Source organism: Syngnathus typhle, linkage group LG18, assembly GCF_033458585.1.
Source record: "Syngnathus typhle isolate RoL2023-S1 ecotype Sweden linkage group LG18, RoL_Styp_1.0, whole genome shotgun sequence".
In the NCBI taxonomy this organism is placed as follows: domain Eukaryota; kingdom Metazoa; phylum Chordata; class Actinopteri; order Syngnathiformes; family Syngnathidae; genus Syngnathus; species Syngnathus typhle.
This window is the reverse complement of record NC_083755.1, coordinates 7,957,668-7,981,837: the sequence shown is the minus strand read 5'-3', so window position 1 is coordinate 7,981,837 and position 24,170 is coordinate 7,957,668. Positions and strand designations below refer to the sequence as shown.

The 24,170-nt window shown below is 47.1% G+C and overlaps 6 protein-coding genes across 10 annotated transcripts; 3 read left to right on the top strand and 3 right to left on the bottom strand.

Moving 5' to 3' along the window:
* The first annotated feature begins 233 nt into the window (after positions 1–233).
* On the top strand, positions 234–1,764 carry LOC133142984 (cytochrome c oxidase subunit 7A-related protein, mitochondrial). The gene is made up of 3 exons (XM_061264694.1): positions 234–393; positions 1,023–1,157; positions 1,374–1,764. Exons 1-3 carry the CDS (start codon positions 325–327, stop codon positions 1,509–1,511), a joined length of 342 nt encoding a protein of 113 aa, XP_061120678.1. The 5' UTR covers positions 234–324; the 3' UTR covers positions 1,512–1,764.
* pigf (phosphatidylinositol glycan anchor biosynthesis, class F) lies at positions 1,559–4,960 on the bottom strand. Its single transcript, XM_061264693.1, has 6 exons — positions 4,620–4,960; positions 4,422–4,513; positions 4,216–4,332; positions 3,864–3,972; positions 3,640–3,783; positions 1,559–2,370 (listed from the first exon to the last, which is right to left on the bottom strand). Exons 1-5 carry the CDS (start codon positions 4,845–4,847, stop codon positions 3,670–3,672), a joined length of 660 nt encoding a protein of 219 aa, XP_061120677.1. The 5' UTR covers positions 4,848–4,960; the 3' UTR covers positions 1,559–2,370; positions 3,640–3,669.
* A 331-nt stretch (positions 4,961–5,291) lies between these two features.
* cript (cysteine-rich PDZ-binding protein) lies at positions 5,292–7,318 on the top strand. Its single transcript, XM_061264904.1, has 5 exons — positions 5,292–5,540; positions 5,697–5,762; positions 6,382–6,436; positions 6,508–6,611; positions 7,015–7,318. Exons 1-5 carry the CDS (start codon positions 5,525–5,527, stop codon positions 7,077–7,079), a joined length of 306 nt encoding a protein of 101 aa, XP_061120888.1. The 5' UTR covers positions 5,292–5,524; the 3' UTR covers positions 7,080–7,318.
* Positions 7,319–7,325: 7 nt separating this feature from the next.
* Positions 7,326–9,474, bottom strand: gch2 (GTP cyclohydrolase 2). The gene is made up of 6 exons (XM_061264903.1): positions 8,851–9,474; positions 8,480–8,589; positions 8,330–8,385; positions 8,181–8,212; positions 7,962–8,046; positions 7,326–7,892 (listed from the first exon to the last, which is right to left on the bottom strand). The coding sequence occupies exons 1-6, from the start codon at positions 9,161–9,163 to the stop codon at positions 7,766–7,768; spliced, it is 723 nt and encodes a 240-aa protein (XP_061120887.1). The 5' UTR covers positions 9,164–9,474; the 3' UTR covers positions 7,326–7,765.
* Positions 9,475–11,190: 1,716 nt separating this feature from the next.
* msh2 (mutS homolog 2 (E. coli)) lies at positions 11,191–17,708 on the top strand. 2 transcript variants are annotated; one of them, XM_061304859.1, is made up of 16 exons: positions 11,191–11,420; positions 11,511–11,659; positions 11,869–12,138; positions 12,262–12,408; positions 12,586–12,735; positions 12,811–12,944; positions 13,028–13,227; positions 13,473–13,582; positions 13,794–13,917; positions 13,997–14,147; positions 14,234–14,331; positions 14,650–14,895; positions 15,016–15,220; positions 15,288–15,535; positions 16,121–16,287; positions 16,570–17,708. In XM_061304859.1, exons 1-16 carry the CDS (start codon positions 11,213–11,215, stop codon positions 16,741–16,743), a joined length of 2,781 nt encoding a protein of 926 aa, XP_061160843.1. In that variant the 5' UTR covers positions 11,191–11,212; the 3' UTR covers positions 16,744–17,708. The 2 variants fall into 2 exon arrangements, with proteins under 2 accessions (XP_061160843.1, XP_061160842.1); XM_061304858.1 differs by having other exon boundaries at positions 16,525–17,708.
* fbxo11b (F-box protein 11b) lies at positions 17,583–24,042 on the bottom strand. 4 transcript variants are annotated; one of them, XM_061304860.1, is made up of 21 exons: positions 23,696–24,042; positions 22,564–22,727; positions 22,414–22,495; positions 22,178–22,322; positions 21,970–22,099; positions 21,812–21,895; positions 21,595–21,727; positions 21,425–21,531; positions 21,180–21,291; positions 20,998–21,104; positions 20,795–20,932; positions 20,500–20,717; positions 20,211–20,391; positions 20,004–20,126; positions 19,786–19,871; positions 19,420–19,640; positions 19,246–19,356; positions 19,066–19,173; positions 18,894–19,002; positions 18,727–18,825; positions 17,583–18,658 (listed from the first exon to the last, which is right to left on the bottom strand). In XM_061304860.1, the coding sequence occupies exons 1-21, from the start codon at positions 23,781–23,783 to the stop codon at positions 18,529–18,531; spliced, it is 2,676 nt and encodes an 891-aa protein (XP_061160844.1). In that variant the 5' UTR covers positions 23,784–24,042; the 3' UTR covers positions 17,583–18,528. The 4 variants fall into 4 exon arrangements, with proteins under 4 accessions (XP_061160844.1, XP_061160845.1, XP_061160847.1 ...); XM_061304861.1 differs by having other exon boundaries at positions 22,178–22,319; XM_061304863.1 differs by having other exon boundaries at positions 22,435–22,495.
* Between the last annotated feature and the right edge of the window lie 128 nt (positions 24,043–24,170).

The window sequence follows — 24,170 nt, the reverse complement described above, 5'->3', positions numbered from 1 at the left end:
TTTGTGCTTTTATCCATATTATATATTTAGATAAAATATATTTTCATTGGACGATTATTAGGCAAATGACTGCACAATATATTTATATTTTTTTCTAGCTATACTAACCAATCCTAAATTGAATCAATATTTTTAAACTATCAAAACTAATCCTAAATTGATTCAATATTTTTATTTTTTGCCAGCCCTCCAATGAGAAAAGCAGGAAGGAGTCAGCTGACTATAACGTCATTTCCCCTCGACGCCCGGAGCAGGAAGCCCTTTTCGCCGGCTGGTTGTGTCGTCACCAGTGTGTCCGTGTGTTATTTTCCCCTACGATCAAAAATGTACTACAAATTTAGCGGCATCACACAGAAGCTGGCGGGGTCTTCGTCGACGGCCTACGCCCCCCAGGTGAGATTTAAAATCGGTGCAAGACTCAAAAGAAGGACGGTGACTGTTGCGGTGACCTTCATGGCGCCGTGCTCGCCTGCTTCCATGCTTGCGTAAAATGCAACTTCGTCTTCCATCCACCCTGTGTAATAACTAAAAGGAAACTCACACGCGTTGAATTTGGGTGAAATAGCACAATTAACTTTATGTTTGATCCCTTTAGGATGCATTTAAAAAATTCAGCCCGAGGCAACATATGGTAAATCCAACAAGGAGGAATCAAAATGTGCTTGTTGTATACTCGTGTATTTGGGGGCGTGGTTTCTTGCAATGAACATATTTGGACTACTTTCTAAATTGAATGTTGCACAGTAGGTCGAATAACTACACCTATCAAGAAGTACTCAAACTTGAGGTGGGAAATAGTAAATCCTATTTCCACAGGTTAGCTGGAGGTCTGCGTGCTGGGAAGTTGTTGCATCTTAGCACCTTTCTTGGCGTTCTCGCACAGTGTAATTATCACCTTTGCCAGGCAGGTCATGCGATGTTATTTCAGGCGCACAAATGCCAGCACTTGGCTTGGATCATGTGGCCTAAATTCCATATCGCAGCCATTTTGGGTGGCTTACTGGTTTTGATTCATTGTGCAGGGTTTGAGGCCAGCAGCACCAGCCGAATCATCATCCCTGATTTTTGCCACGCCCACCAAAGTGGTGTCAGAAGCAAAACCGGTGGTGGAATACTTGGGGGCCAACAAGGTGCCCGACCTTCAGAGAATATTCCAGGTAATGTTCTTTTCAAAAAGCAACACATTTCGGTACACTTTTCCCTTCGATTTGGCCTTGGCGAATCAATCACCACCTCACCACCGGGAGGAACGGAACAGCACGGCGGGATCAATAACGCAAGAGTAATTAGCGTATTGATGTTTTCGTAATTGCAGCAACTATCTTTTATTCAAGCCAAGAAACTTTTCAGGGTTTTTTCTTTTTGTATTTTAGAAATCGGACGGCATCCCCATTCACCTGAAGCGCGGCGTCCCCGACAGGCTGCTGTACCGCACCACCATGGCCCTAACCGTAGGGGGCGCTCTCTATTGCCTGGTGGCACTCTACATGGCCGCCCAGCCCAGAAAGTGACCGCCGCCACCCAACCTAATCTTCACTTGACACTTTTTCGCCACCTATTTCATCCGGAGACTCGGTTCCGCGTGGTCTGCTACTTGCTGGAAACGGCGTTGTGACATGTCAACCCAACAATGAGCCTCCATTTTCCCGTTTCTTGGAAATGTCAAAAATAACAATTTATCTTGCACGAACAAAAAATTGTCACATTTTCTTTTGTACAAAAAAAAAAGAGATTCAATTGAATAAATTTTAAGGGGATTGTTTCCTTATGTGTCATATGGTTCATTCCTATTTGGGGGCATTTATGGTTTTGTGCAGCCTGTCATGTCGGGCAGGATGCCGAAATGATCCCTTCTCTCTCATCGACAAGTTTAAAGCAGGCCCTCAGCCATGATGCGCTCGTATTGATCTTCTGGCGAGGTCATGCGACGCAGCTTTAGAACAACAGGTGGTCTCCGCTGTAGCAGCTTAGTCCTCTGTAAACATGGCCTGCTCGCCTCACGTCATGCAAATGTCACTTTTTTTATTCATCTATTTGGCTATTCCTCCGCTTTGCTTCCAACAGAAATGGAGTTATTATGGACAAAGAACACGTAAGCAGCCATGAGGACAAAGGTTAAGTGGAATCAATGGATGTTTCATACTAGGGCAGGAAGTGAGCCAGAAGACGCCAAGCGAGGTTACACATCCCATTTGATGCGTTTTGCCCATCCTCCATTTGAAAAAGATGTCATCTCACACTCCGCTGTCTTGTCTCACCCCTCCACCCCCTTCTCCCATGTTTGCTTCCTGCGTGCACTCGCCCGCCGTGCTTCATTAACAGTTGGAGTGTCGTGTTACCGCACGGCAAACATGTTGTCATGCAGCTCTCCTGGCGAGCATAACAAAAGGAGCCATTGTTACCACAAAACAAGACTGCTCAAGTGGGCTGTGATGATACAAGATTGAGGCTCTCTTGGATGCAGTGTTAGGCAAATGTACCTCTTGGCAGTTCATGCAAAGAATATTGTCTTTGGATTTTCTGGAAATGTCTGTTTCGGAATAAAGTGGCAGACTTGCTGTATCTTTAGCATCTCATTACTTTTCGGTGATTCTACTCCTGATAGACTTGACGACCAAATTTGCTGAATTTTCAAAATTTGAAGACTGCCCAGAAAGGACCGTAATAATCCTAAAATGTCCATTTCAAAGCAAAATGGCAGACTTCCTTTATCTTTTTTGCACCTGGGTCCTTGAGACTCTTTTTGTGGGTCATGTCCACCCAATTGAATTATCCAAAGTAAAACTGACATCACCAGACTCACGTTTGCTATTAAAAGAAGAAAAATAAGGTCTGCAGAAAAACCAAGGCCACGCACTCCATCCGGCTGCTACACTAAGGAGTGACAAATCACCTCGACTCGCCCCCGGAACATAATGAATGAATAACGTTCTCCCGCATGCAACGAGGCAGCGGAGACGCCTGTCCACAAATCCATCAATCATAACGCCTTTATGATGTGACGTCCCCTCGTGTACTCGCGCTACAAAAAATACCCCTGATGGATCAAATGGCTTGTGGTCAGATTAGATTTGAAGCATGGTCAAATTGACTGATTGATGTTGGCAGGGGCATCTGGAATTTTCTTCCCTTTCCGCATCTGAGAGTTCAAACATGGGGCAAAATGGACAGGCGCACCCAAGTGGAAAGGAAAAATAAGATCACCAAATGCCATGAGTCGTATTAGGACTTCAAGTCAGGGTTACTAGTCCGTGTTAGAATTTGGAATGAACATTCTTAAAAATGAAATGCCGACATGGGGGCCCAAGGGGAGGGGGAGATTAATGGCGCTTTAAAAAAAGAACAGCATTCATCACGGCACCTTCATGAACTACGAAATAGCAGAGTACGTCTGCGTGCCACATTGACCGCTCCCTTATGAGTCTTGAGCAGAAAATCGATTCCAAAATACTTTACTTGGGGTCGGCATCGTCTCTACATTGCGACTTTGAATGTGGTGAGTCAGCAGATCAGAGGGTTCAAAGACTAAAGCAATGCTTTTTAATTCATGTAAAAACGACACGACAAAAACAAGGTGGCTCATAGCACATTGGCGTCGGGAATTCAAATAAATAGCAGGAAAAAGGGAAAGGACTGCACCTGCTGTGACTGCAAAATCAGGCTTGTCCATCATTTGCACTTGTAGGTTAGCTGCTTACGGTTGTAATGAATCCACATCGGCGCCACCACCAGGCCCGAAAGGTAGCCCAACATGGCGCCCAGGCTGCAGGATATCGGCCAAACCTGTTGATAAGTTAGCAGGTAAGGTCATTAAAGCATCCTATTAAGGTCATTTTTAATTTAATTGTCCCCCATGTGCTAACCTGCCAAGGCTTGTCCCAGTCCAAAGGTATTGGGAAGGCTCCCATCCAGGCACCCAACACTGTCAAGGCTACCGTGATCTGGAGGCAAGTGTCCCAAACAGACATTGCTCTGCAAAGGAAAGGCAGACATTTCTAACACAAGGATCCAAATAAAGTGGTACCTTGACTTGGGTCAACTCGGAAAAAAAACAACAAAACAATGAAGTGAATGAAAATGGCTGGATGTTGTGAAGTCTGCTGCCGCCATCTAGTGGCGGAAAGGCTGAAGCTCACAGAATTCGATTTTTTGCAGGCCACATAAAGCCCCGAAAATGAATGGAAAAAAGGGCTTAACTAAAAAAAAACTCGTTACCCGTGGCGACTGAAGACCCGGATCCAAGCTTGGACGTTTGGTCCAAGCACACAAAGACACCGAACCGTGGTGAGAGAGGACAACAGCACCGCTAGAGAAAAGGTCTCCAAAGCTGAGCTGGAAAGCGGACATGACAAGAAATTGGAAATTAATAATTAGTTTCTACTCTAACTGAAGTTTTGTTGAATTAAGTCTATTTTACTCACTCAATCAGGGGAGCTCCGTAGAGAAACACTACGGTGTGGAAGAACAAGCAGGACAGAAAGAAGTACAAACAGGAACGAAACAACCTGGACAGCTGCACAAAGAAAAGAAAATCATTTACTTATTTGATCATTTCTGTATTTTGACAGTCTGACAAGCAAGCATGCTCACAATAAACCCCTTTAACAGTGTTCTCTAACCTTGTATCCCAAGGAATGCTTCCTGGTCGGCGGCGAGATGCCGAGAAGCCAGAATATGGCGACGCTGACGGCGACAACGGCACCGGACACAGAGTAGAGCCACACCAGGTGGGTACCGTATATAGAGAAATCTGGGACGAGCGCCGCAGGTACAACAGTGGCTACGAGGATCGAGGCGGCTATGATGGCGTGGGTGCTCACCATGGCTCGAATTTCGTGGTCCCACATGGCGCTTAACGAAAATAGTTTAATTAAGATCTTAAAAGAGAGAATAAAGCGCGACTGAGCAGTGGCGAAATGTCCATCGATTGCTGTGCATCACTTCCGTAAATATGAGGTTGCTCATAGTTCTGTCAGCCAGTCACAGTGAAGACCGTAGCGTTTGACCAATCTGATGAGTCGACGTCATCAAGTACCAGAAGTTCATATTCATGTATTTTCTTTTCTTTTGTCGAATTTATATGCTACATTAGTAATACATTTTAATTCATGTTCAAGGAAATAATTATTGGAAAAAGTACTAAAAGATAAGAAAATTAAAAAAGCCTATTAACAGCCAATCACATTTCATAATTCTATGACGTTAACAAATCCCCGCCCACACGTCATCTAGAACCGGTAGTATCCCGCTACATTGCACGTTTCTAATTTCTAAATATAAATAATGATTGGATTAAATACAAAAGCTACAAAAAATAAATTGCTTTTAAACTCGGACTTGAACTGCTGACAACCAATCACTTTTCGAAATCTCGCACGATTTGATGTGTTACGTCATCAATGACCGGATGTTTACAAACATCCCCCGCAGCTAGCTAGCGTCTGTAAAGTCTCGGCCTTTAGCGAGTTTGTGTTTTATTTTCACCACATAAAACACCAAATATCGCCCCATATAAAAGGTCAATATGGTCTGTGAAAAGTGTAAGTATACCGTAAACGATCATCTGTATTCATATTGTTTGTTTTCACGAATGACGCGCTACCCTGTGCTAAAATGTCTGCTAGCTAAAATTGTGTTTGTTTATGTACTAAAATCACTATTAAACATCTCAGCCCGTGTGACCTATATTGTCTTAGGCGAGAAGAAGCTCGGTCGAGTTATCACCCCTGACACTTGGAAGGATGGAGCACGGAATACGATCGGTAAGAGGACGTTTACACAGTCAGGGAAAAGGTTGTAAAATGTATATGCAGACTTGGTTTTTATAATTGGAGACATAACGCAAATATTAACAGATATGTGGAAAAAAAAGTATATGATTTCGTAGGCTTTTTCGTAGGTTCTTTCCATTCAACTTTTGTACTTGACCTTAAAACCCTCACCAAGTCTCAGGTTGTACATATTAAAATGAGGAATATAATGTGTAAATAAGTTGGATGCGCTTCACTAATCAAATGCTGAAAAATCGAATGGACGTTGTTCCACTGTTGGCACAGCATGCTAATTCAAATACGTCATAGGTAGCTAATTAAAAGAAAAGCATTGTGTTCCTTCCATGCACATGACACACACATCACTTCATTTTCCACACTGATGCTCTCGAGTTACATGGAGTGGCGGGGAATATTGCCTTGAAATTAATTCAAGATTCATGACGTATGCACCCTCTCCACTCACACGCAACTGACAATGACATTCAAAAGCAAAATCTACAGTAATTACAATCATTTTAGGTGGATGAGTGTCAATTACTGGTGTATTTATGCTGTAAACGGGGCCTCACTGCAATGCAGTGCAAAATATTTGTCTTTTTTGTTCCAGAAAGCGGAGGCCGCAAGCGTAACGAAAACAAGCTGCTGACGTCAAAGAAAGCCAGGTGAGCATCAGGTCACCAATTTCATATCATATCATATTGTTTACGCCAAGATACTTACGCGCATGTTTCAGGTTTGACCCGTACGGCAAGACGGGCTTCGCCACGTGTCGCATCTGCAAGAGCTCCGTCCATCAGTCGGGCTCGCACTACTGCCAAGGCTGCGCTTACAAGAAAGGTTGGTCGCCGCTCTGCACAGGTTCTCACGGACGTTTTTATTTGCCTGTGGGAGAATAATGGCTTTTGGTCTGAATGCTGGAAATGACATTTTCAAACCACAATCTCTCCTTTATTCCCTCAACTTGAAAAGAAATCCAAATGTTAACAGTCGGGATGACCGTAATAATTGGGTCCTGTCCTTAACATGGTGGCGATCCAAATGGCAGGCAACATGCTGTCAACTGACGCTGCGATCACACGCTCACTAAGGCTGTGTGTGCGCACACTGTGAAATATGACTCCAAACAAGCGCCACATTGTGCCGACTGTATCCCATCAAAGATATTTCCTAAAACAACACCCCGGAGGGAGGTTTTTGTATGTGCGGCCGGCTCACATGCTCATCTCTGCGCTGTCCTCAGGAATCTGTGCCATGTGCGGGAAAAAGGTTCTCGACACCACCAACTACAAGCAGACGTCAGTGTGACCTTGCCGGATGTCATACGTTGGTCACCTGAACCCAACAAGGTTCCCTCAGGACACCCTTGAACGCTTTCAACTCCAAATTCCAGTGTGATAGTCACAATGCAGCCATCTAGTTTTCAACTGTAATTCCCATTGCGCTCAGTTGTACTTTTCCATTTTTTGTGTGTATAGGATATGATTTATATTTTACTGTGTCTCCTTTAGTCGAACAGAGGTAAATAAAAATGGCCACAAACATAATTCTGGCAGTATTTGTATTCTTTTTATTTGGGTAAATATTAATCAATAGAAATGCTACAAATGACAAAAAAGCAAAACTCACTCGCTCAGCCCTCTTCTTTCTTCCTCGCCACACAGTGTGTATATCTTACAAAAGCTGTATATTACAAAGACGTGGATTGCGACTAACAGAATTACAATTGCATAATAATACGAAAGTGAGAAAAGGTTTTAACAGTACCATTTTGCACAAGCAGCAATGAAATTCCCGTCAGGGTAGGAAAAGTCACAATAATTGCACTTGTTACAATGAACATTAAACATATCAGTGAATAATAATTGCATATTGATTAGAAATATTAAATATTTCAATGGTGAAAAAAGGCACTTGGAATCACAGTAACAAAATTCTTCAAGCTTTGATGTATGGTGTTTTTGTTTTGTTCATGAATCCGCCTTCCCATCTTCTCAATGCTGGGTAAGGGACAGGAACTCCTCCCTGGCTTTGGGGTCTTCCATGTAGACCCCCAACATGGAGCTGGTCACCGTGCGGCTGTTCATCTTCTGCACGCCGCGCATCACCATGCACATGTGCCTGCGTGCAAAACAGTCGCCAGTCAAACAGGATGTTCGCGTGTGTGTATGTCGGCGTGCTCATACTTACGCCGCCTCGATCACCACGGCCACGCCTTTGGGTTGCAGCGCGTTGGATAATCCCATGGCAATCTGCTTGGTGAGACGCTCTTGAACTAAGAAAAAAAAAGACAAAATTACTTTTTATTTATATATATTTTCTCTAGTTATTTTACATCTAACATTATCGGGATTACATTCAAATCATTTTTCATTGCACAACATGGGGTACACCGGTATTGTGTCTCACCTTGAAGCCTTCGACTGAAGATCTCCACAATCCTGCAAAGAAAAGAACTTTTTTTGCTCATCACATTCAGTCAATGATTATCAGATTGTAGTGTTTAGGTCACAGCGATCGCACAAAAATCATGTAGGTGTGTTTTTTTTTTTAATCACCTCGCCAGCTTGCTAAGGCCCACCACTTTCTTGTTGGGAATATACCCAATGTGGACCTTGCAAAGACAAAGACAAAAAGAAAATCAGCCGACTCCCAAAGCAGAACCAAAGACAAGACTCTCCTTGTCGCTGCATCCCGAGGGAACTCACTTTCCCGAAAAAGGGCACCAGATGATGCTCACACAGGGAGAACATGTCGATGGCCTTCACGATCACCATCTCGTCGTGGTCCTCGTCGAATATGGCGTCGTTCAGCACATCTGGCGAGGCAGCGACATAGCGTTACGTGATATTTTTGTTGTCCCAATTCAGTACAGTTGAAGCCATCGTTCACTGTGTCGGATGTTGACAGGAATTGATTGTTCTCAAATGATGCAAATAATGCAAAATTGTTGGTCTTAAAAGTGAAATGATGCAATGGGTTACATGCAAACGGTGCAACAATCCAAACCCAGATCACTCATTTTAACGATGTTGTTGGTGTTGCATTTGAAAGAGTTTCGTAATATTGATGTTCTCACCTTCCACGGTCTCGTGGTAGCCCCTGGTGAAGAATTGCATGGCTTTGGCGGCGCGCAGCGGCGTGCGCAGCAGACCCTGGCGGTCGACGTCCTCGCCGAGCTCCCGCAGGATGCTGCTGTAGGCGGCCTGCAGGGCAGGCAGTCGGCACTGGACCTCCTCCTCCTCCTCCTTGCGGGAGCCTTCGTGGAGCTTGCGGTGAGCCGATGCCGCCACCACCACCGCCTTCTTGACGCTCACCTCGGGGAAGCCGTTGTTGCAGTGGAACTCCTCCGCGGCGACGTCGCTCGCGTTACCGTTGCAGTGGCCGTTCATGATGAGAATGGAGGATGATGATGGAGCGTTGTGGTTCCAATGCTTTAACGTCCAGAAGCTTCTCCCTTTTAAAGCCACCGAGGGGGCATCATCCCCCTCCAAACTGCATCCGACACGTTACCCAATACGCCCCCATTGCCTTCCCCATCACTTGACACAAGCTGTATCGTCATCGATCTGTAACGCGCACTCGCGCGCACACACAAGGGCCACACGCGCGCGCGCCAAAAGCGCATGACTTCCCGTGGAAACGTGCAAATTCAATCAAATTTGATTCCAAATGTAATGACGCAAAGTGCTTTACGTCACAATTAAAATGGCAAGAAACTTTATACAATAATACCATGTCAAATTTGGATCACATGCAAAGTAAAATATGTCAAAAATAAAAATAATAACAACAATAATATGAAAAAACAATTTATATATATATATATATATATATATATATATATATAGTATTGCATATATATATATTAAAAAATCCCTACACTAGTGTCAACCAACAACACTTGAATTGAGAGTTTGTTCTCAATGGCAATTTTCATTTCTGCATGTGACACCTTTTAAAAGTTGATAGTGAGGCTTGGCAACTTAAAACAAACTGACGCACTACGCTGCAATTACGATGAGGACTTCCATGGTGACCTCAATCAAAAGTTACGCCATGCAGTAGTCGTAAAATCGCAGGGTGAAGATTAGAATGATGATTGTGAAGGAGGAATTTGTAGATTTGCTAGACCTTGCTCATGTGATGGCTTCATGACACAGCCATCGGCTACTGACACATTTCTGTTGTCTATTGTCGGCTATATAACGCTACCTTTTGACTGTGCAGTTTTTATTAATGTGCCTGTCAATTTGTGGGCTAACTATTTTTAGTTGCACAAGAGGTTTGGAATACACAACAGCCATTATGACTTTACACGAGGTAGTACTAGTACTATTCTTCATGTGTACTCAATTTATAAACTTTCCATGTAGCCACGGTCGTACACGTGTAGAATAGGCACCGAAAATTAAAATGTATGACGAAACGATTGAAATCATCAACTCACTACAGCAGACATTCAAAAGCTGCTGCATCCTCTCCGTGTCTTTGTCTTTGCTGATTCTTTGAAAAACGTTTCCCAAAGAGATTTGATCTTTCGTCGTCAAGCCTATGGTGGCACACATGACATGCTCCTTCACACAAAACTCAGCGCATCACCGATGACATTTCTTAATGTCCGGCAGAGGACATGTTTGATTGACACGTTGTGTGCCTCATGACGTTTGGCGTCACAATATTTCCAGGAAAAATGATAAAAAAGAAGCGATTGCATTTTCCACACACGCACAACGACACAAACATTCACATGTGTGCAACACTCTCATGATAATACTTTTTTTTTTTCTTGCCTGGATCGGACAGGCAACAATTCTTGCCACTTTCTCGAGAATGAGGGCGGCAGCGAAGCATTGGCCATGGCCGCAAGGATGATTTTTCACGTTTTATTTAATCTCCTCTGCACAACGGACTCTTTTGTTGTGGGGATTGTTCTCAGCTTGAAAACAAGTTTTTTTTTTTCCATAGGTGAAACGGAAGGAAAGGCAACCAATTGAATGTCAGTTTTCTGAGAACTATTCATGACCTAGGAAAGAAAGGTCTGAGCATGTAAAAACGTAGACGGTCACAATGAACTTGATTCCATTGCAAATCAGCCAATTTAAGGGATTACTTGTCCATTAAAACTTGCATTAAGCAAAGGCAAAACTGCATTACAGATATCTGTGACACATCCAATCCAGTTTGCTAATCTTATGGTTTGTTTACATGTTGTGCAGTTTGCTAACCGGAAATGTACGTGACGTCATTTTTTAGAGTTATCGGACAGGACGATAAAAAGTAACAAAAATAATTTAGTTCTTAAAACAAAATATGTAGTCTACCCGCGAGATCCAATTCAAGGTTAAAAAAAAAAAAAAAAAAAAAAAAAAAAAGAAACCTCCCAAAACGTATACGTCACTTCCTTTCTGGAGTCGTGTGCAGAGGCGGGAGATTCCAGCATGGCTGTTCAGCCGAAGCAGAACCTGTCCATGGACAGCGCGTCCGAGCACGCCTTCCTCAGCTTCTACTTCTCCATGCCGGAGAAACCGGACACAACTTTCCGCATATTCGACCGTAGCGACTACTATATGGTTCACGGGAAAGACGCCGTATTCGTCGCGAAAGAGGTTTTCAAGACGAACGGCGTTATTAAGCACCTGGGCTCTGGTAAGCTAGCTATGCTAGGCGTAGTTTAGCATCAGGTAGCCACATCATATACATTGTCGTTTTTTAACTTTGACATGTTTCGCTTGCCAGGCAGTCGTAAGTTGGAAAGTGTGGTTCTGAGCAAGCTCAACTTTGAGGCTGTTGCGAAGGACCTGCTCCTTTTCAGGCAGTACCGAGTCGAGGTGTACAGGAACCACAGCAAGAGCAGCAAGGAGCATGACTGGAAAATTGACTTCAAGGTTTGTCAATTTACACGAGCGTGCCATACATTACAATATTGTATAAAGCTTTGAATGTGTCTGCTTGACAGTTTAATTTGCTCACAGAATGAATTTATCACTATGTCCCTTATTGCTGTCTAATCATACACCTGTCAAGTCCAACAAGACCTAATATAATATAATCTAGCATGATTAAATATTGTTGTGATGTGTGCCGCTCCCTGTAGGCCTCTCCAGGAAACCTCACCCAGTTTGAGGAGATCCTATTCGGCAGTGGAAACGGCGTGGAAGGCTGCGCGGGAGTGGCGGCCGTGCGCGTTGCCTCTGGCGTGGTCGGCGTAGGCTACGTGGACGCGACGCAACGCACCATGGGCGTGTGCGAGTTCCCTGACAACGAGGTCTTCTCCAACCTGGAATCGCTGCTCGTACAGATCGGCCCCAAAGAGTGTCTCCTCGTTCAGGGGGACCGCAGTGCAGAAGGCGTCAAGCTGCGTGAGGTTTGTCTCGCTCTCTCTTTCATTTCCCATTAAAAGTGAAAGATAAATGTGTCCGTTGACATTTGGGAAAATAAATGAAAAAAAGAGAGCAGAAAAAAATTGCAGTTGCTTGGGTTGCTACAGGTGGTGCAGCGCGGTGGTGTGCTGGTCTCAGACAGGAAGCGGACCGAGTTCAGCAGCAGGGACCTGGTCCAGGACCTCAACAAGCTGCTGAGAGCCAAACGGGGGGAGACGCTGGCCAGCAACACCCTCCCGGAGCTCGACAAACAGGTGAGAGCGGAAGAAATGTCCCGGTTGTGTCCTTCGCATAAAACATCCAATTTATATTGACAGGAATTTGTGAACTTGCAATAAAGTAATCAAATCTGTCTTTCCTACTAATTCATGATTCAGCTCACTTTAGTTTTAACGTAACCTCGTGTGATAAATCCCTCCTCTCCCTGGCAGGTGGCCGTGGCCTGCTTGGCGGCGGTGGTGCGCTACCTGGAGCTGCTCTCTGACGAGTCCAACTTCAACTCCTTCAGCTTGACCGAATTGGAGCTGGGGCACTACATGAGGCTGGATAATGCTGCTGTCAGAGCGCTCAACCTTTTCCAGGTGGGCTGAAAGACTCGCTGACATGATTGTGTTATTTTTTTTTAGCTCCTTGGTGACACTTTTGCCTTTTTGCAGAGTGCACCCGACGACACCAGCGGGGCTCACTCGTTGGCACGACTGTTGAACAAGTGTCGCACACCTCAGGGCCAGCGGCTGGTCCACCAGTGGATCAAGCAGCCGCTCCTTGACAAAACAAAAATCGAGGAGAGGTATTATATTGACACATAAAAAAAAAAAAAAGTGGCATAAAATGACACAACATGATGTTTCACGCGATTTTCCCGACGTGCAGACTCGACCTGGTGGAAAGTTTGGTGTGCGATTCAGAGCTGAGGCAGACGTGCCAGGGCGACCTTCTGCGCCGCTTCCCCGACCTCCAGCGGCTGGCCAAGAAATTCCATCGCCGGAACGCCACCTTGCAGGACTGCTACCGTGTGCACCGAGCCGTCGACCAGATCCCCGCGCTCGTCACCGCCCTGGACAGCCATTCGGGTACCAAACTGTCTGTGGGAAATCGCTCAATTGGCCTCTTTTTTTTTTTTTTTTTTCATATGTCCTACATACACGTCAAGGACACTATCATACAAAGCTTTTTTTTTTCATCTTTCAATGTCCCATGATGATCATTTATGTTTTCTTGAGGGGAAACATAGTAAAGGAATGGGGGAGTATGTCATGAATGTGTCATGTTTTCACAATTCACTCCTTTACAGACTGAATGGGTGTTTGTTTCCTAGGAAATCACCAGGTCCTGCTTGAGGCGGTCTTCATCTCCCCCCTCAGGGACCTGCAGGCCGACTTCAGCAAGTACCAAGAGATGATCGAGTCCACCCTGGACATGAACCAGGTGTGGCTTTCTCACACTTTTGAATATAATCAAATCAAGGCGTGGATGGTAATGATTAGAAGCAGAACTAAAACCCGTTTGAATCGGAAAATCTGTTTTGATTGAAAAGATTTGCGTGTATCACTGCGTGAACGATTTACTCGGCCTCGCCATAACCCGGTCCAAACAAATCGCGAATCCTCGTGACAATATCGTTTGAACCCTCTTGTAGGTGGAACACCATGAGTTCCTGATCAAAGCCTCGTTTGATCCCGTCTTGGGTGAGCTGCGAGAGGAGATGGACGCCTTGGAGAAGAGCATGCAGGCCGTGCTCAACGCTGCTGCCAGAGAGTTAGGTGTGGTCACGGGAATGCGATTGACACGCGTGTGTGGTGGGCACCTGCCGGGGAGTCAAATCACTTTAAAATTCTTCAGGTTTGGAGGCCGGCAAGACGGTGAAGTTGGATTCGAGCGGCGTGCTGGGCTTCTACCTGCGCGTCACCTGCAAGGAGGAGAAAAGCCTGAGAAACAACAAGAATTTCACCACACTGGATGTGCAGAAGAACGGTGTCCGCTTCACTAACAGGTTAGTTTGTCTGTGTGTGTGTGTTCGGGTGTGTGTGTGTGTGTGTGGGTGCGGGTCTTTAGCTGACCCCCGACGTGTGTCCTCAGCAAGCTGAGCGCGCTCAACGAGGACTACGGGAGCAGCAGGGCGAAGTATGAGGAAGCACAAAACGCTATTGTCAAAGAGATAATCAACATCGCCTCAGGTAGGTGATTAGTAGCATGTGCTCGCATGGTACAAAGAGCCCTCAGTGTCTTCAACTTGATGAAAGAAAGTCCATTTTTTTTCTAGTTAATTTTTATTGTTCAAGCAAAAATAGGTTCCCAGAAATAAGGGCTGAACAATTCATTAAATTCGAACCAACATCTTGTCTTAGAATGTAATTTTCAAAATTACAATTAAAAAAAAGCTTTCATACATTATTAAGGTATTATATACATACATCATTCAGTTAACAGCTCTAAAGTATATTGTCACGATACAATTTATGATGATTAGCCTTTTTTTCTTTTCCCCCAACTAGGCTACGCAGATCCTCTGCAGACACTGGGTGAGGTGGTGGCGCTGCTGGACGCGGTGGTCAGCTTTGCCACAGTGTCGGTGTCAGCCCCCGGTCCGTACGTGCGTCCGCGCCTGCTTTCCGACGGCCCCCGCCGCCTGCATCTGCGGCAGGCGCGCCACCCCTGCATGGAGGCGGACGCCGACACCTGCTTCATACCCAACGACGTCACCTTCGTGCAGGGGGAGAAGAGCTTCTACATTGTCACTGGTGAGCGGATGGAGATTAGTGCTCGTTTGGCTACATCATTATCCACGATCCAAAAAATGGTTTGGCATTTCCACCTGTGCACTAATAGTTTTGGAAAAAAATATATATCTTTACTTGCAGGACCAAATATGGGCGGAAAGTCGACGTTCATTCGTCAGGTTGGCGTTATCGCTTTGATGGCGCAAATCGGCTGCTTTGTGCCATGCGAGGAGGCGGAGCTCAGCGTGATTGACAGCATCATGGCCCGGGTCGGGGCAGGAGACAGCCAGGTGAAGGGAGTGTCCACCTTCCTGTCGGAGATGCTGGAGACGGCGGCCATCTTGCGGTAGGACCTCGCCGTCTCGTAGCGGCCCCATCGTGCCCGACCCTGAGATCAAACGTCTGCCCCGCAGCTCTGCCACGGAGAAGTCGCTGGTCATCGTGGACGAGCTAGGCCGCGGCACGTCGACCTACGACGGCTACGGCCTGGCCTGGGCCATCAGCGAGCACATCGCTGCCAAGATTGGTTGCTTCTGTCTATTCGCCACGCACTTCCACGAGCTGACGGCGCTGGCGGCGCAGCTGCCCGCCGTGCACAACCTGCACGTCACGGCCTTGACATCCGACAATACGCTCACCATGCTCTACAGAGTCAAGCCAGGTCAGTTGGCAACTAAAGAGGGGAAAAGAAAATCTATGTACATGACTTACCTGACAGAAATGAAGAAGGGGGGAGGAGGCTTGGGTATTTAAAAATTGCATTTTACTACACTGAGTCGATTTGAATTTGATTAATTATTCAGCCTAACTGTCCACAAGTGACAGCAGGGCAGAGAGGCTAAGAAGAAAAAGCCACAAACTCAGGAATGTTTTTTTTTTTTTTCCCTCTCTGTTCCAGATGGTTATTCTTAATTTCCTTGCGGTGAGATTGTGTACATTTTGTGCGTGATCGAACGGAACCAAGCGCTTATCACAGTGCTCTATTGTTCGCATGGGCCCCTTCAGCAAATCGATGCACCACATGCGGTTCACTGCTGACACAAGAGTGGTACGCTGGCTAAAAGGGTCAGACGCGGTCTTTAAGAATTGCAACTGCCTTGAGTTTTTCTTTGTTAAACCTGAATAGTTTGACGCTCAGCTCTGACTAGAAAAAAAAAAAACGGCAACAAAGGCAAGTTGTTCAGTTTTTAATTTAATGTTGTCTACGTTCCCCCAACTAATAGCGTTTGTGTGCGTACACTTGCAGGTGTATGCGACCAAAGTTTTGGCATCCACGTGGCTGAGTTGGCTTGTTTCCCACCATTGGTGGTCGCCATGGCGAAGGAGAAGGCAAAGGAGCTGGAGGAGTTTCAGGAGTCGGCGTCTGCGACGGGGGACGAGCCCGAGGCCAAGAGACGACGCGGCGACAAACAGGTAAGCGATGCCAGGAAACATTTTGAGGAAAAACGAAACCCTTCAGACGCCAGGTAAACATAATTAGTGTGAACCCCTAAATGCCACAAGCTGTGCATATTTTTTCAAAAAATAGTTGTAATGAAAATGATAAAAATAAGATCTGTCAAAAAATACAACCAATCCAAATTTTGCGGCCCATACAATTCCATCTCTGGCGATTCCCCCGCAAAACGACTTTTTGTCGTGGCAACGCAGGCACGAAACGATGCCTCACGACCGTCGTCCGTCTTCTCCCGTCAGGTCGGGGAAGACTTGGTCCGAGACTTCCTTGAGGAAGCCAAGTCTCTTCCAGCCGACGCCATGACGGAGGAAGAGGTGAGGGCGGCCTTGAGCCGCATGAAGGAGGCGCTGCTCGCCAAAAACAACTCGTACGTCGCCGAGCTTCTGGCGCGCTCGCTTCCCGTCACGTCTTGATCGTCTTAAACGCGCGCTTGAAGTCACCTGCGCAAAAACTAGATCCACCTTTTTGAATTTTCCTCTAACATGCAACAATATAAATAAATAGAATTCTTCCAAAACCCAATTACTATTGTTTTTAAACAGGAAAAAAAAAGTTTTAGAAAAATACATATAGATTTTTAGTGTTCCTTTTCATTCGAAGCACAATTTTATTCTGTTTTGGGTGAAAGAAAAAAAATTAAAAGAAAAACTCAGTGGAGATAATTCCCTCCAACACAACACTAAATTCTGGAGTCCCTAAGACGAAGTTTTCCTTTGGATGAAAAGGTAGAAGTTTATTTAGTTTGAAGAAAAACAAATCCGAAGTTTTGTTAATTTTCTATTCAGACCAAATATTTGTTGTCACAGAAGATTAAAAGCTACCAAATTTTTATTTGTTCAAAACAAAAAAAAGAATCGTATTTGCACCGGATAAAAAGAAAAGCAATTTTTAACCACCCTTTGGGTAATCTTCGTTTCGTTGAAACACTTTTACAGTATGTTGTACAGTTTTGTCAATAAAAGCTTTGTTACTGCAAGGTCATCTGACTTACACTTCAAAAACATTTTGATGCATTTTAATCCAATTTTAGCTGTGACATTGGTGACATTTTGCCACTTGAAGCGTTAGCAATTTAACAAATCCTTTGCAGCGGGCTCAACTAGACAAGAAAAAAATGCTGTTCAGTTTTAGTAAAAAAAGAAAAAGTTGCCTTTCAATTAAACTAGTATGTGGGTCCTTTTTTTAGTCAGTATTATGAACACGAAAGCGGAAGGAATTCCGGAAAACCTACATATAACAAAGAAAAGACTCCTCAGTTCTAATAAAGTTTTATTTTCTTAGAAATGGCCAGTTTCCCGTTTCTCTTTTTTGTTTTACCTTCCAAAGAAAGAAGGAAAAAAGTATACCCCCCCTTTAAAAAAAAAAAAAAAAAATCCAACTACATAATGGTTATTGAATACTTCACAATATATTAAGTCTAGATGTTATGGTACATGCATACGATTCAGGCTGCATGAGGAGCCACAGTCACCACGATACACTTGGGGGGCGATTCAAGGAGGAAGGGTGGGGGCTGCAGATCAACTCATGGGGGTCCAGTTTAAAAAAAAAAAAAAAAAAGAGCTCCGACACATCTTATTGGAACCCTCTCCACAAAACACTGACTGCATCAAACTGTACACACGCACACACACGTTAGACACATTTGTACAAGAGTGGGCGGAGTGGCCCCACCTGTCAATCAAGCCCAAACACAGAGAGGGTTCTTTAGTGTTTAAACCAGATTCTCTTTCACAGAAAGAACTTGCGCACTGGCTCGCCAGGGAGCGTCTGCAGCCGCTTAGACAGGGATGAGACGGGACAGGACGCTAACCGAAGAAATAATAATTATAATATATAATAAAATAAAAGACATTCAAATACAGTCAGCTTTTTGCTTGGAAATACAAAACTACATGATAAAGCATTGAATTAAAATCCACTGATCATAATGTCTTTTTTTTCCCCCCATCCTTTTTTTCCTTTTCTTAAAAAAAAAAGCAGAAGTGCTCCACACCACACAAAAATCACATACACACAGGAATCGCTTCAGTCTTTCCTCTGCCTCCCCCTAGTGGAGCTTTGCCTGGACTTCTGCACCGCACATCTTAGCGTCTCTATGGGGTCGGGTGCAAGGGGAGGGGGTGTGGTGGTGGTGGGGGGGGCAATTCTGCGTGTATGTGTGCGCGATATCATGCCGCCAGTCCCGTCGCTCTTGTTCAATTATGCTGCAGCGTGTTGGACTCGATAGGCGGCGCAGAATCGTACAGAGTGTCCGTGTCGTGCGTGGGCTCGCCCGCCAGCGTGCACGGGTTGGACAATGTGCCCGCGCCGCAATCGCAGAAAAACCTGGAACGGGGGGGTTGTAAAAAATGTAGTGAAATTCAAGTGCAGAAAAACAGTCGACGTGGCCTCACCTATCGTGCCGTATAAATTCCACGTCGTGTCCTTGGTGGCATTTCTTGATGCAGTTGACGCAGATGGCGTTCCTGTCTGTCGTGTTGCAAGTGTGACACCTGCGCGACAAGACGCCGTTGTCAAGTGCGCTAGGGATAGACGAGACGACCAAAGTTGCTCTCCTCACCTGTAGAAGTCGTGCATGGGGTAGCTGGTGTAGCTGGAGATCTTGTACAGGCACTGTCCTCGGCTCACCGCTTTCTCGATGGCGTCCTGGTTGTTGTTGATCTTATTGTCTAACAACAGTCACATGAAGATTTATGACGGGAAACTGGACCTTTGTGTTTTTGACTTTCTACCTTTCATGGTGACGTTGACACCCGACGCCAGAAAAAGACCCCCGAATCGATTGTTGAAGATCTGGTTGCCCTCTAGGGTGGCGGTGGCGTGGTTGGTGATCTCGATACCTGGCGGGAGGACAGCCGCTTTGAGCGGGACACATTTGCAACCGCCCGCTTTCGGCCCTTTGTGATTGTGACCTGCGGCGAAGCCGTCAAAGATGCGGTTCTTGCGCAGGATGGGGTGACTGTTTGTGCTGATCAGAACGCCTGCCTGAGCGTTGCGGAAGATGTCGTTCTCCTCCAGCAGACCTGCGCGCACGCGATAAGTGTTTGCAGCGCGAACGCACGTGTCGCGCGACGTTGCGACCGTACCTCTCCCTCCGTTGAAGATGCAAATGCCGCCGTCTCTGCCGTCGTGTATCTTGTTGCGCCTCAGCGTGGGGTTGCTGTCCGTCTTGATCCACACGCCCGCCATGGCGTTGTCGAAGATCTCGTTGTCCTCGATGAAGCCCAGACCTGAGTTGTAGACCAAAATACCGCCATTTTGTCCGCCCCAGATCTTGTTGCGCCGGATCTTTGGGTTGCTGCCCGTCCTGGCGAGTGCAAGCAAATCACATTAAGTCACGTTTACATCCAGAAAGCACATCCTGCAAATAGCTTTGTGCTTGTCCACTTGGAAAACCTCGGTTAGCTTTTTTTTTTTATGCATGCAGCTTCTATTGATCATCTAAAAGTTACCTTATTTGGACACCGGAGTACATGTGATTGTAGATGTCGTTGTCCTCTAGCACGCCGTGGCCGTTGTCATAGAAATACACGCCCACCTACGACATGGCAAACAACAATTCGAAATCCTTTCCTAAAGCACAATGTAATAGCACCACCAAGTGGCGACATTGAGTTATTGCACTCTGACCAAAACGATTTTTTGTTTGCCAGTGTGCCGTTTGTGGGACCTGTTTGCCGCTGTGGATGCGGTTCTTGCGCAAGACGGGGGTGCTCCCCGTGGTCACCCAGACGCCGGCCAGCGTGTTGCTGTACACCTCGTTCTCCTCGATCACCCCTTGGCCCTTTTCGTGCTGCCGGTCGATCAGTGTTTATTTAGCGTTACGACAAACTCAGGCGCAAAAATGGAATTAAAAAAAACAAAGGGCGACGCTTACCACGTAGATGCCGCCGTGCTGTCCGTCGTGGATCTTGTTGTGGCGCACGATGGGGCAGCTATTGGTGCGGATTTGGATTCCCGCCAGGGCGTTGCCGTAGATGTCGTTGCTCTCTATCAAGCCCCGCCCGTCGCCAAATATGTACACGCCCCCCTGGTTGCCATTAAAGATGGCGTTGCCTCTGCGTTGGCGACAGAAACATCACATTTTTCCTGTTTCAATCAATTCAAATGCCATGAATCCATTCCGGCCGCTCAAAACCTTGCGAGCCTCCAAAAGAACCCCTTACCGTATCGTGGGGTCACTGTTGGATGTGATCCACACGCCGGCAAAGTTGTTAGCGTAGATCTTGTTCTCGATAAACTGTCCCCGCCCCTTCTCGTGCACGTAGATCCCGCCCGTCTGGCCGTGGTGGATCTCGCAGCGCACCACCGTGGGGTTGGCGTACGCCTTCACCTCGAAGCCGGCGATGCGGTTCCGGTGAATGTTGCAGTTCTCAAAGTAGCCCTGGAAATGCACGGCGCAAAACCATGAAATGACAAAAAAAGCCAAGGGCCATCCGAGTGACTGCAAAACTTATTTACCATGCCGTGATCGAACGTGAAGACGCCCACGTCTCTCCCGTGGTGGATGTGGTTGCGTCTGATGATGGGGTTGCCGTGGTTCTTCACCCAAATGCCCGCCAGTGCGTTGTTGCTAATCTCGTTGTCTTCGTAAATGCCCTGAAACGGCGCGTGCGTCCTCGTTAGCACTTTTCTTTGGCCTGAGCTAGCTAAGGTGCGCTTACCTGCGCGTGATCCGTGATGTACAGGCCCACGTTTTCGCAGTCGCTGATGTTACAGTGCTTGATGGTCGGGCACGCTCCCTGGCCGCTCACGCACACGGCCGAACCCACTGGAAGGCCGGATCAGACGATCAGGGAGTGTTTTGCAAACGGAGCTTTTCGAAATGCAGCGCAGACGGACGTACCTGTGCACGTGGAGCGGATGATGCAGTGGTCGATGTTGGGACTGCAGTTGACTGTGATCTCCAGACAGTGATGCGCGTTGTGGTGCTGCGCCGACTTGTCGTCGGGGTTGAACTGAGAAGGGAGAAAGACAAGTCTTTCCATGAAGAGTGAGACAAATAGTCTTTTTTTTTTAATAGCTAAATAGTCAACTTTTTTCTTTATTGCTACTATGAGTAATGGCAAATCATTTGTCACTCTCTCTAACCTTTATGGTCATGTAGCCGACGTACGCGTCCTCCGAGCCCTCCATAAAGACAAATGTCGAATCTCTGGTGTTCTCTATCACCACCTTGTCCGCCACTTTCCCGGGCGCTGAGGGCGACGAGGGCAAGGTTAATGTCAACGTGCCTGTCGGGACGTGAGAAAAGTGCATACCTGCGCCAATCATAGTAATGGGAGACTCGATGTAGATCCACTCGTCCGTGTAGATGCCCGAGTGGACAAAAATTAGCCCCTCAAAGTGGGCTTCCTGCACCCCGCCCAAGGCATCCTCGATGGTGTCGTAGTACTGAAGAAAAGAAGAAAAAAAAAACCAACCTTTTCAGTCAAAAGTATTGGGATGCTAGCTAAAAACACAGGTGCAAGTACTCACCAGCATGTTCTCCCTGCCCTTGTACCTGCCCGGGTTGCTGTAGAAGTGCTCGGCGAAGCCCGGCTTGACGTGGGCACCTTTGTACTGAAACATAACTTAACGGTAACATCTCAGCGACCGCCATACTCCGAAAATGTCGCACGGCGTGCGCTGCTTACCAATTGTTGGAAGCTCTCCTTCCAGGGGTTGGGGTGTTCGTGCTCCTCGGGGCTGACCTGGTAGAAGCGCCCTGACTCGGGGTGCATCATGGGACGCGTGTACTCAAACACCTCCATGTACAGACGCTTCCTGGGAGAAGTCAAAATAGGAATACGTCAGCCTCCCGCATTAAACCAATAAGGCGAACCCTCCGGGGTATCTGCTGACCAGAGTATGGGGTCGTTGGCGAGCTGGCTGAAGCGCTTGCAGACGCACGCCGCCCGGCATAGGTCTTGCTCCAGCAAATAGGAGAAAATCTTTAGGACCACCTCGTCAGGCAGCTTCTGCTGCAGATATTGTTCTGCTGGCGCTGCTGAAAAAGGAGCACAGCGACGTGTCAGGAGGGCGAGGGGAAAACGACAGCCATGTCGCAAATGAAATCAACTGGATTAAAAAAAACAAACCTGGCAAGTCGTGGCTCTTACCCGACACGCGTGCCCGCTTGGCCCGATGGCCGAAGGCCTCTGTGGAGGACGTGGATGCTCCCTGCAGAAGAAGCACACGCTCCAGCTCAGCACACAGAAACGCATACGCTGCGACGAAAAAGACCAAACCTCCATCAGGCCCTTGCTGGGGCAGGAGGAGGCAGCGGCGGAGGCTGCGGCGCTCCTCTTGGGGAGCAGCGTCTTGCGCCTGAGTTGGTAGGGACTATTCTGAGCTCCCGGACCAGACTCCTCAATAGCCATCTCTGCTGCGGCTGCTGCAGGAGCCTCCTCATCTGCACACATCATCAATGTAGTTATAACGCACATAGATGGGAAAAAGGGGGGGGGGGGGGCAAAAGGGGCAGGGCTGAACATGAACTGCAGTGTTTGATCGGGACAGAACGTGCAATTTAAGCGTGGTGGATGGAGCTGGCTGACAGTGGCTCGCTCATGTAATGCAGACAAAGGTTGCTTGTGATTGCGAATACTGTCATGGTGATCAAGAACGCACACGTTCATTTTGCACAGTGGGACTGTGCTGCAGGCCAACGAAAGTGGGGCCGATAGAACGCCGGGCTAAAGCCTCCAAAAGCCAAGTGCGTAGCAGGCAAATCCGCGGTGTAAACAAATGCAGCTAGCAGCGGCGGTGGCTAGTACGCAGAACGGGGGAGGAAGCAAGCAAAAAGGGGCCAGAAAGTCTTCCAACCGCCCTACAAAATGGACACGGTTGCAGAAGCGCATACATCAGTGTCCGTGCGACGGTTTTGGCGCAGTGTTAGCCGATCGTCGTCGCCCCGATGACGGCTGCTTCATGTTTTTGTTCCACCCCAAAGCTGGCAGTGCTGCGGGACGCTGCAGATTTACACCCTTGGAATCGTTAGTGACAGCTGGGAATGCGGCGAGAGAGACAGCAAAGGGGGCAAAAAAAACAACAACCGTGGCAAGGGGGTCCGGAAAGGACAGCCCTCTTTCTCCCCCTCAGCACGGGCCGAGATAAGAGGGCCGATCTCGTCGGCCGTCTGGCTCCATACGCATTACGTTAAGCGGAGACAACCCCCCCAACCTTCCGCTAGCTGGTAGCCTAGCCGCGCTACAGTCAAGCCAAACAAAGCGCGGCCTGGCCTGGACTACACACAGCCAAACCACGGTCTTTCCTGCACAGACCGGGAGGCGATTGGGCGCTAGCGCCGTGCCCGCGTCAGAGGGGACGAGGGAGTGGGGTGCGTCGTGCTTGACGCGGCTTTTAAGGGCCTTGGCTTACCTCTGTCCCCGTTGTTCCGCTCGGGCTGCACCGGGCGCGGCCTCGACACTCGCCTGGGTCTCCGGTTGGTGGCTCTGACGGAGTTCATCTGGGGAGTTGGTCGCTGGTTAAAAACACAGAGCTGTCCTCGAGCTGAGCCGACGCGCGTCTAAATTTAACCCGCAGCCCTGCACTAGCGCCCGGGCAGCCTCTCTCCGGTTACAGCGAGACAACTGCGACAGAGATCCCGCTGCTATTTGGGTTGCAATTGGCCGTTTTTCTCCGCCGTGTTCCTGCCTCCCCCCGTAACGCCGCTAGAGCCAGCTCCGTCTCTGTCTGTTGCAGGAGGAGCCATTAACTCACACGGGAAACAATCGCGAGAAAAAAAGAAGAGCCTTGTCCCTCTGGCCAATCATTGCAGAGCTTTCATATTCACCGACCAATCGAGTGACGCCTAACAGAGGCTTTTCCGAGCATTTATTTTAGCTTTAGACGC

Coding starts and splice junctions, on each gene's coding strand:
- LOC133142984 (XM_061264694.1), top strand. CDS start 325: ATGTACTACAAATTTAGCGGCATCACACAGAAGCTGGCGGGGTCTTCG. Junction 394..1,022: donor CGACGGCCTACGCCCCCCAG/GTGAGATTTAAA, acceptor TTCATTGTGCAG/GGTTTGAGGCCAGCAGCACC. Junction 1,158..1,373: donor ACCTTCAGAGAATATTCCAG/GTAATGTTCTTT, acceptor TTTGTATTTTAG/AAATCGGACGGCATCCCCAT.
- cript (XM_061264904.1), top strand. Junction 6,437..6,507: donor CTGACGTCAAAGAAAGCCAG/GTGAGCATCAGG, acceptor CGCATGTTTCAG/GTTTGACCCGTACGGCAAGA. Junction 6,612..7,014: donor AGGCTGCGCTTACAAGAAAG/GTTGGTCGCCGC, acceptor CGCTGTCCTCAG/GAATCTGTGCCATGTGCGGG.
- fbxo11b (XM_061304860.1), bottom strand. CDS start 23,783: ATGAACTCCGTCAGAGCCACCAACCGGAGACCCAGGCGAGTGTCGAGG. Junction 20,718..20,794: donor TCACGTTCGATCACGGCATG/GTAAATAAGTTT, acceptor GTGCATTTCCAG/GGCTACTTTGAGAACTGCAA. Junction 19,003..19,065: donor TGTCAACGTCACCATGAAAG/GTAGAAAGTCAA, acceptor GACTGTTGTTAG/ACAATAAGATCAACAACAAC.
- pigf (XM_061264693.1), bottom strand. CDS start 4,847: ATGTGGGACCACGAAATTCGAGCCATGGTGAGCACCCACGCCATCATA. Junction 4,514..4,619: donor AGCATTCCTTGGGATACAAG/GTTAGAGAACAC, acceptor TTCTTTGTGCAG/CTGTCCAGGTTGTTTCGTTC. Junction 3,784..3,863: donor ACTGGGACAAGCCTTGGCAG/GTTAGCACATGG, acceptor ACTTATCAACAG/GTTTGGCCGATATCCTGCAG.
- msh2 (XM_061304858.1), top strand. CDS start 11,213: ATGGCTGTTCAGCCGAAGCAGAACCTGTCCATGGACAGCGCGTCCGAG. Junction 12,409..12,585: donor TCCCGGAGCTCGACAAACAG/GTGAGAGCGGAA, acceptor TCTCCCTGGCAG/GTGGCCGTGGCCTGCTTGGC. Junction 13,583..13,793: donor CCACCCTGGACATGAACCAG/GTGTGGCTTTCT, acceptor ACCCTCTTGTAG/GTGGAACACCATGAGTTCCT.
- gch2 (XM_061264903.1), bottom strand. CDS start 9,163: ATGAACGGCCACTGCAACGGTAACGCGAGCGACGTCGCCGCGGAGGAG. Junction 8,386..8,479: donor TGGTGCCCTTTTTCGGGAAA/GTGAGTTCCCTC, acceptor TGTCTTTGCAAG/GTCCACATTGGGTATATTCC. Junction 8,047..8,180: donor CTTCAGTCGAAGGCTTCAAG/GTGAGACACAAT, acceptor TTTTTTTCTTAG/TTCAAGAGCGTCTCACCAAG.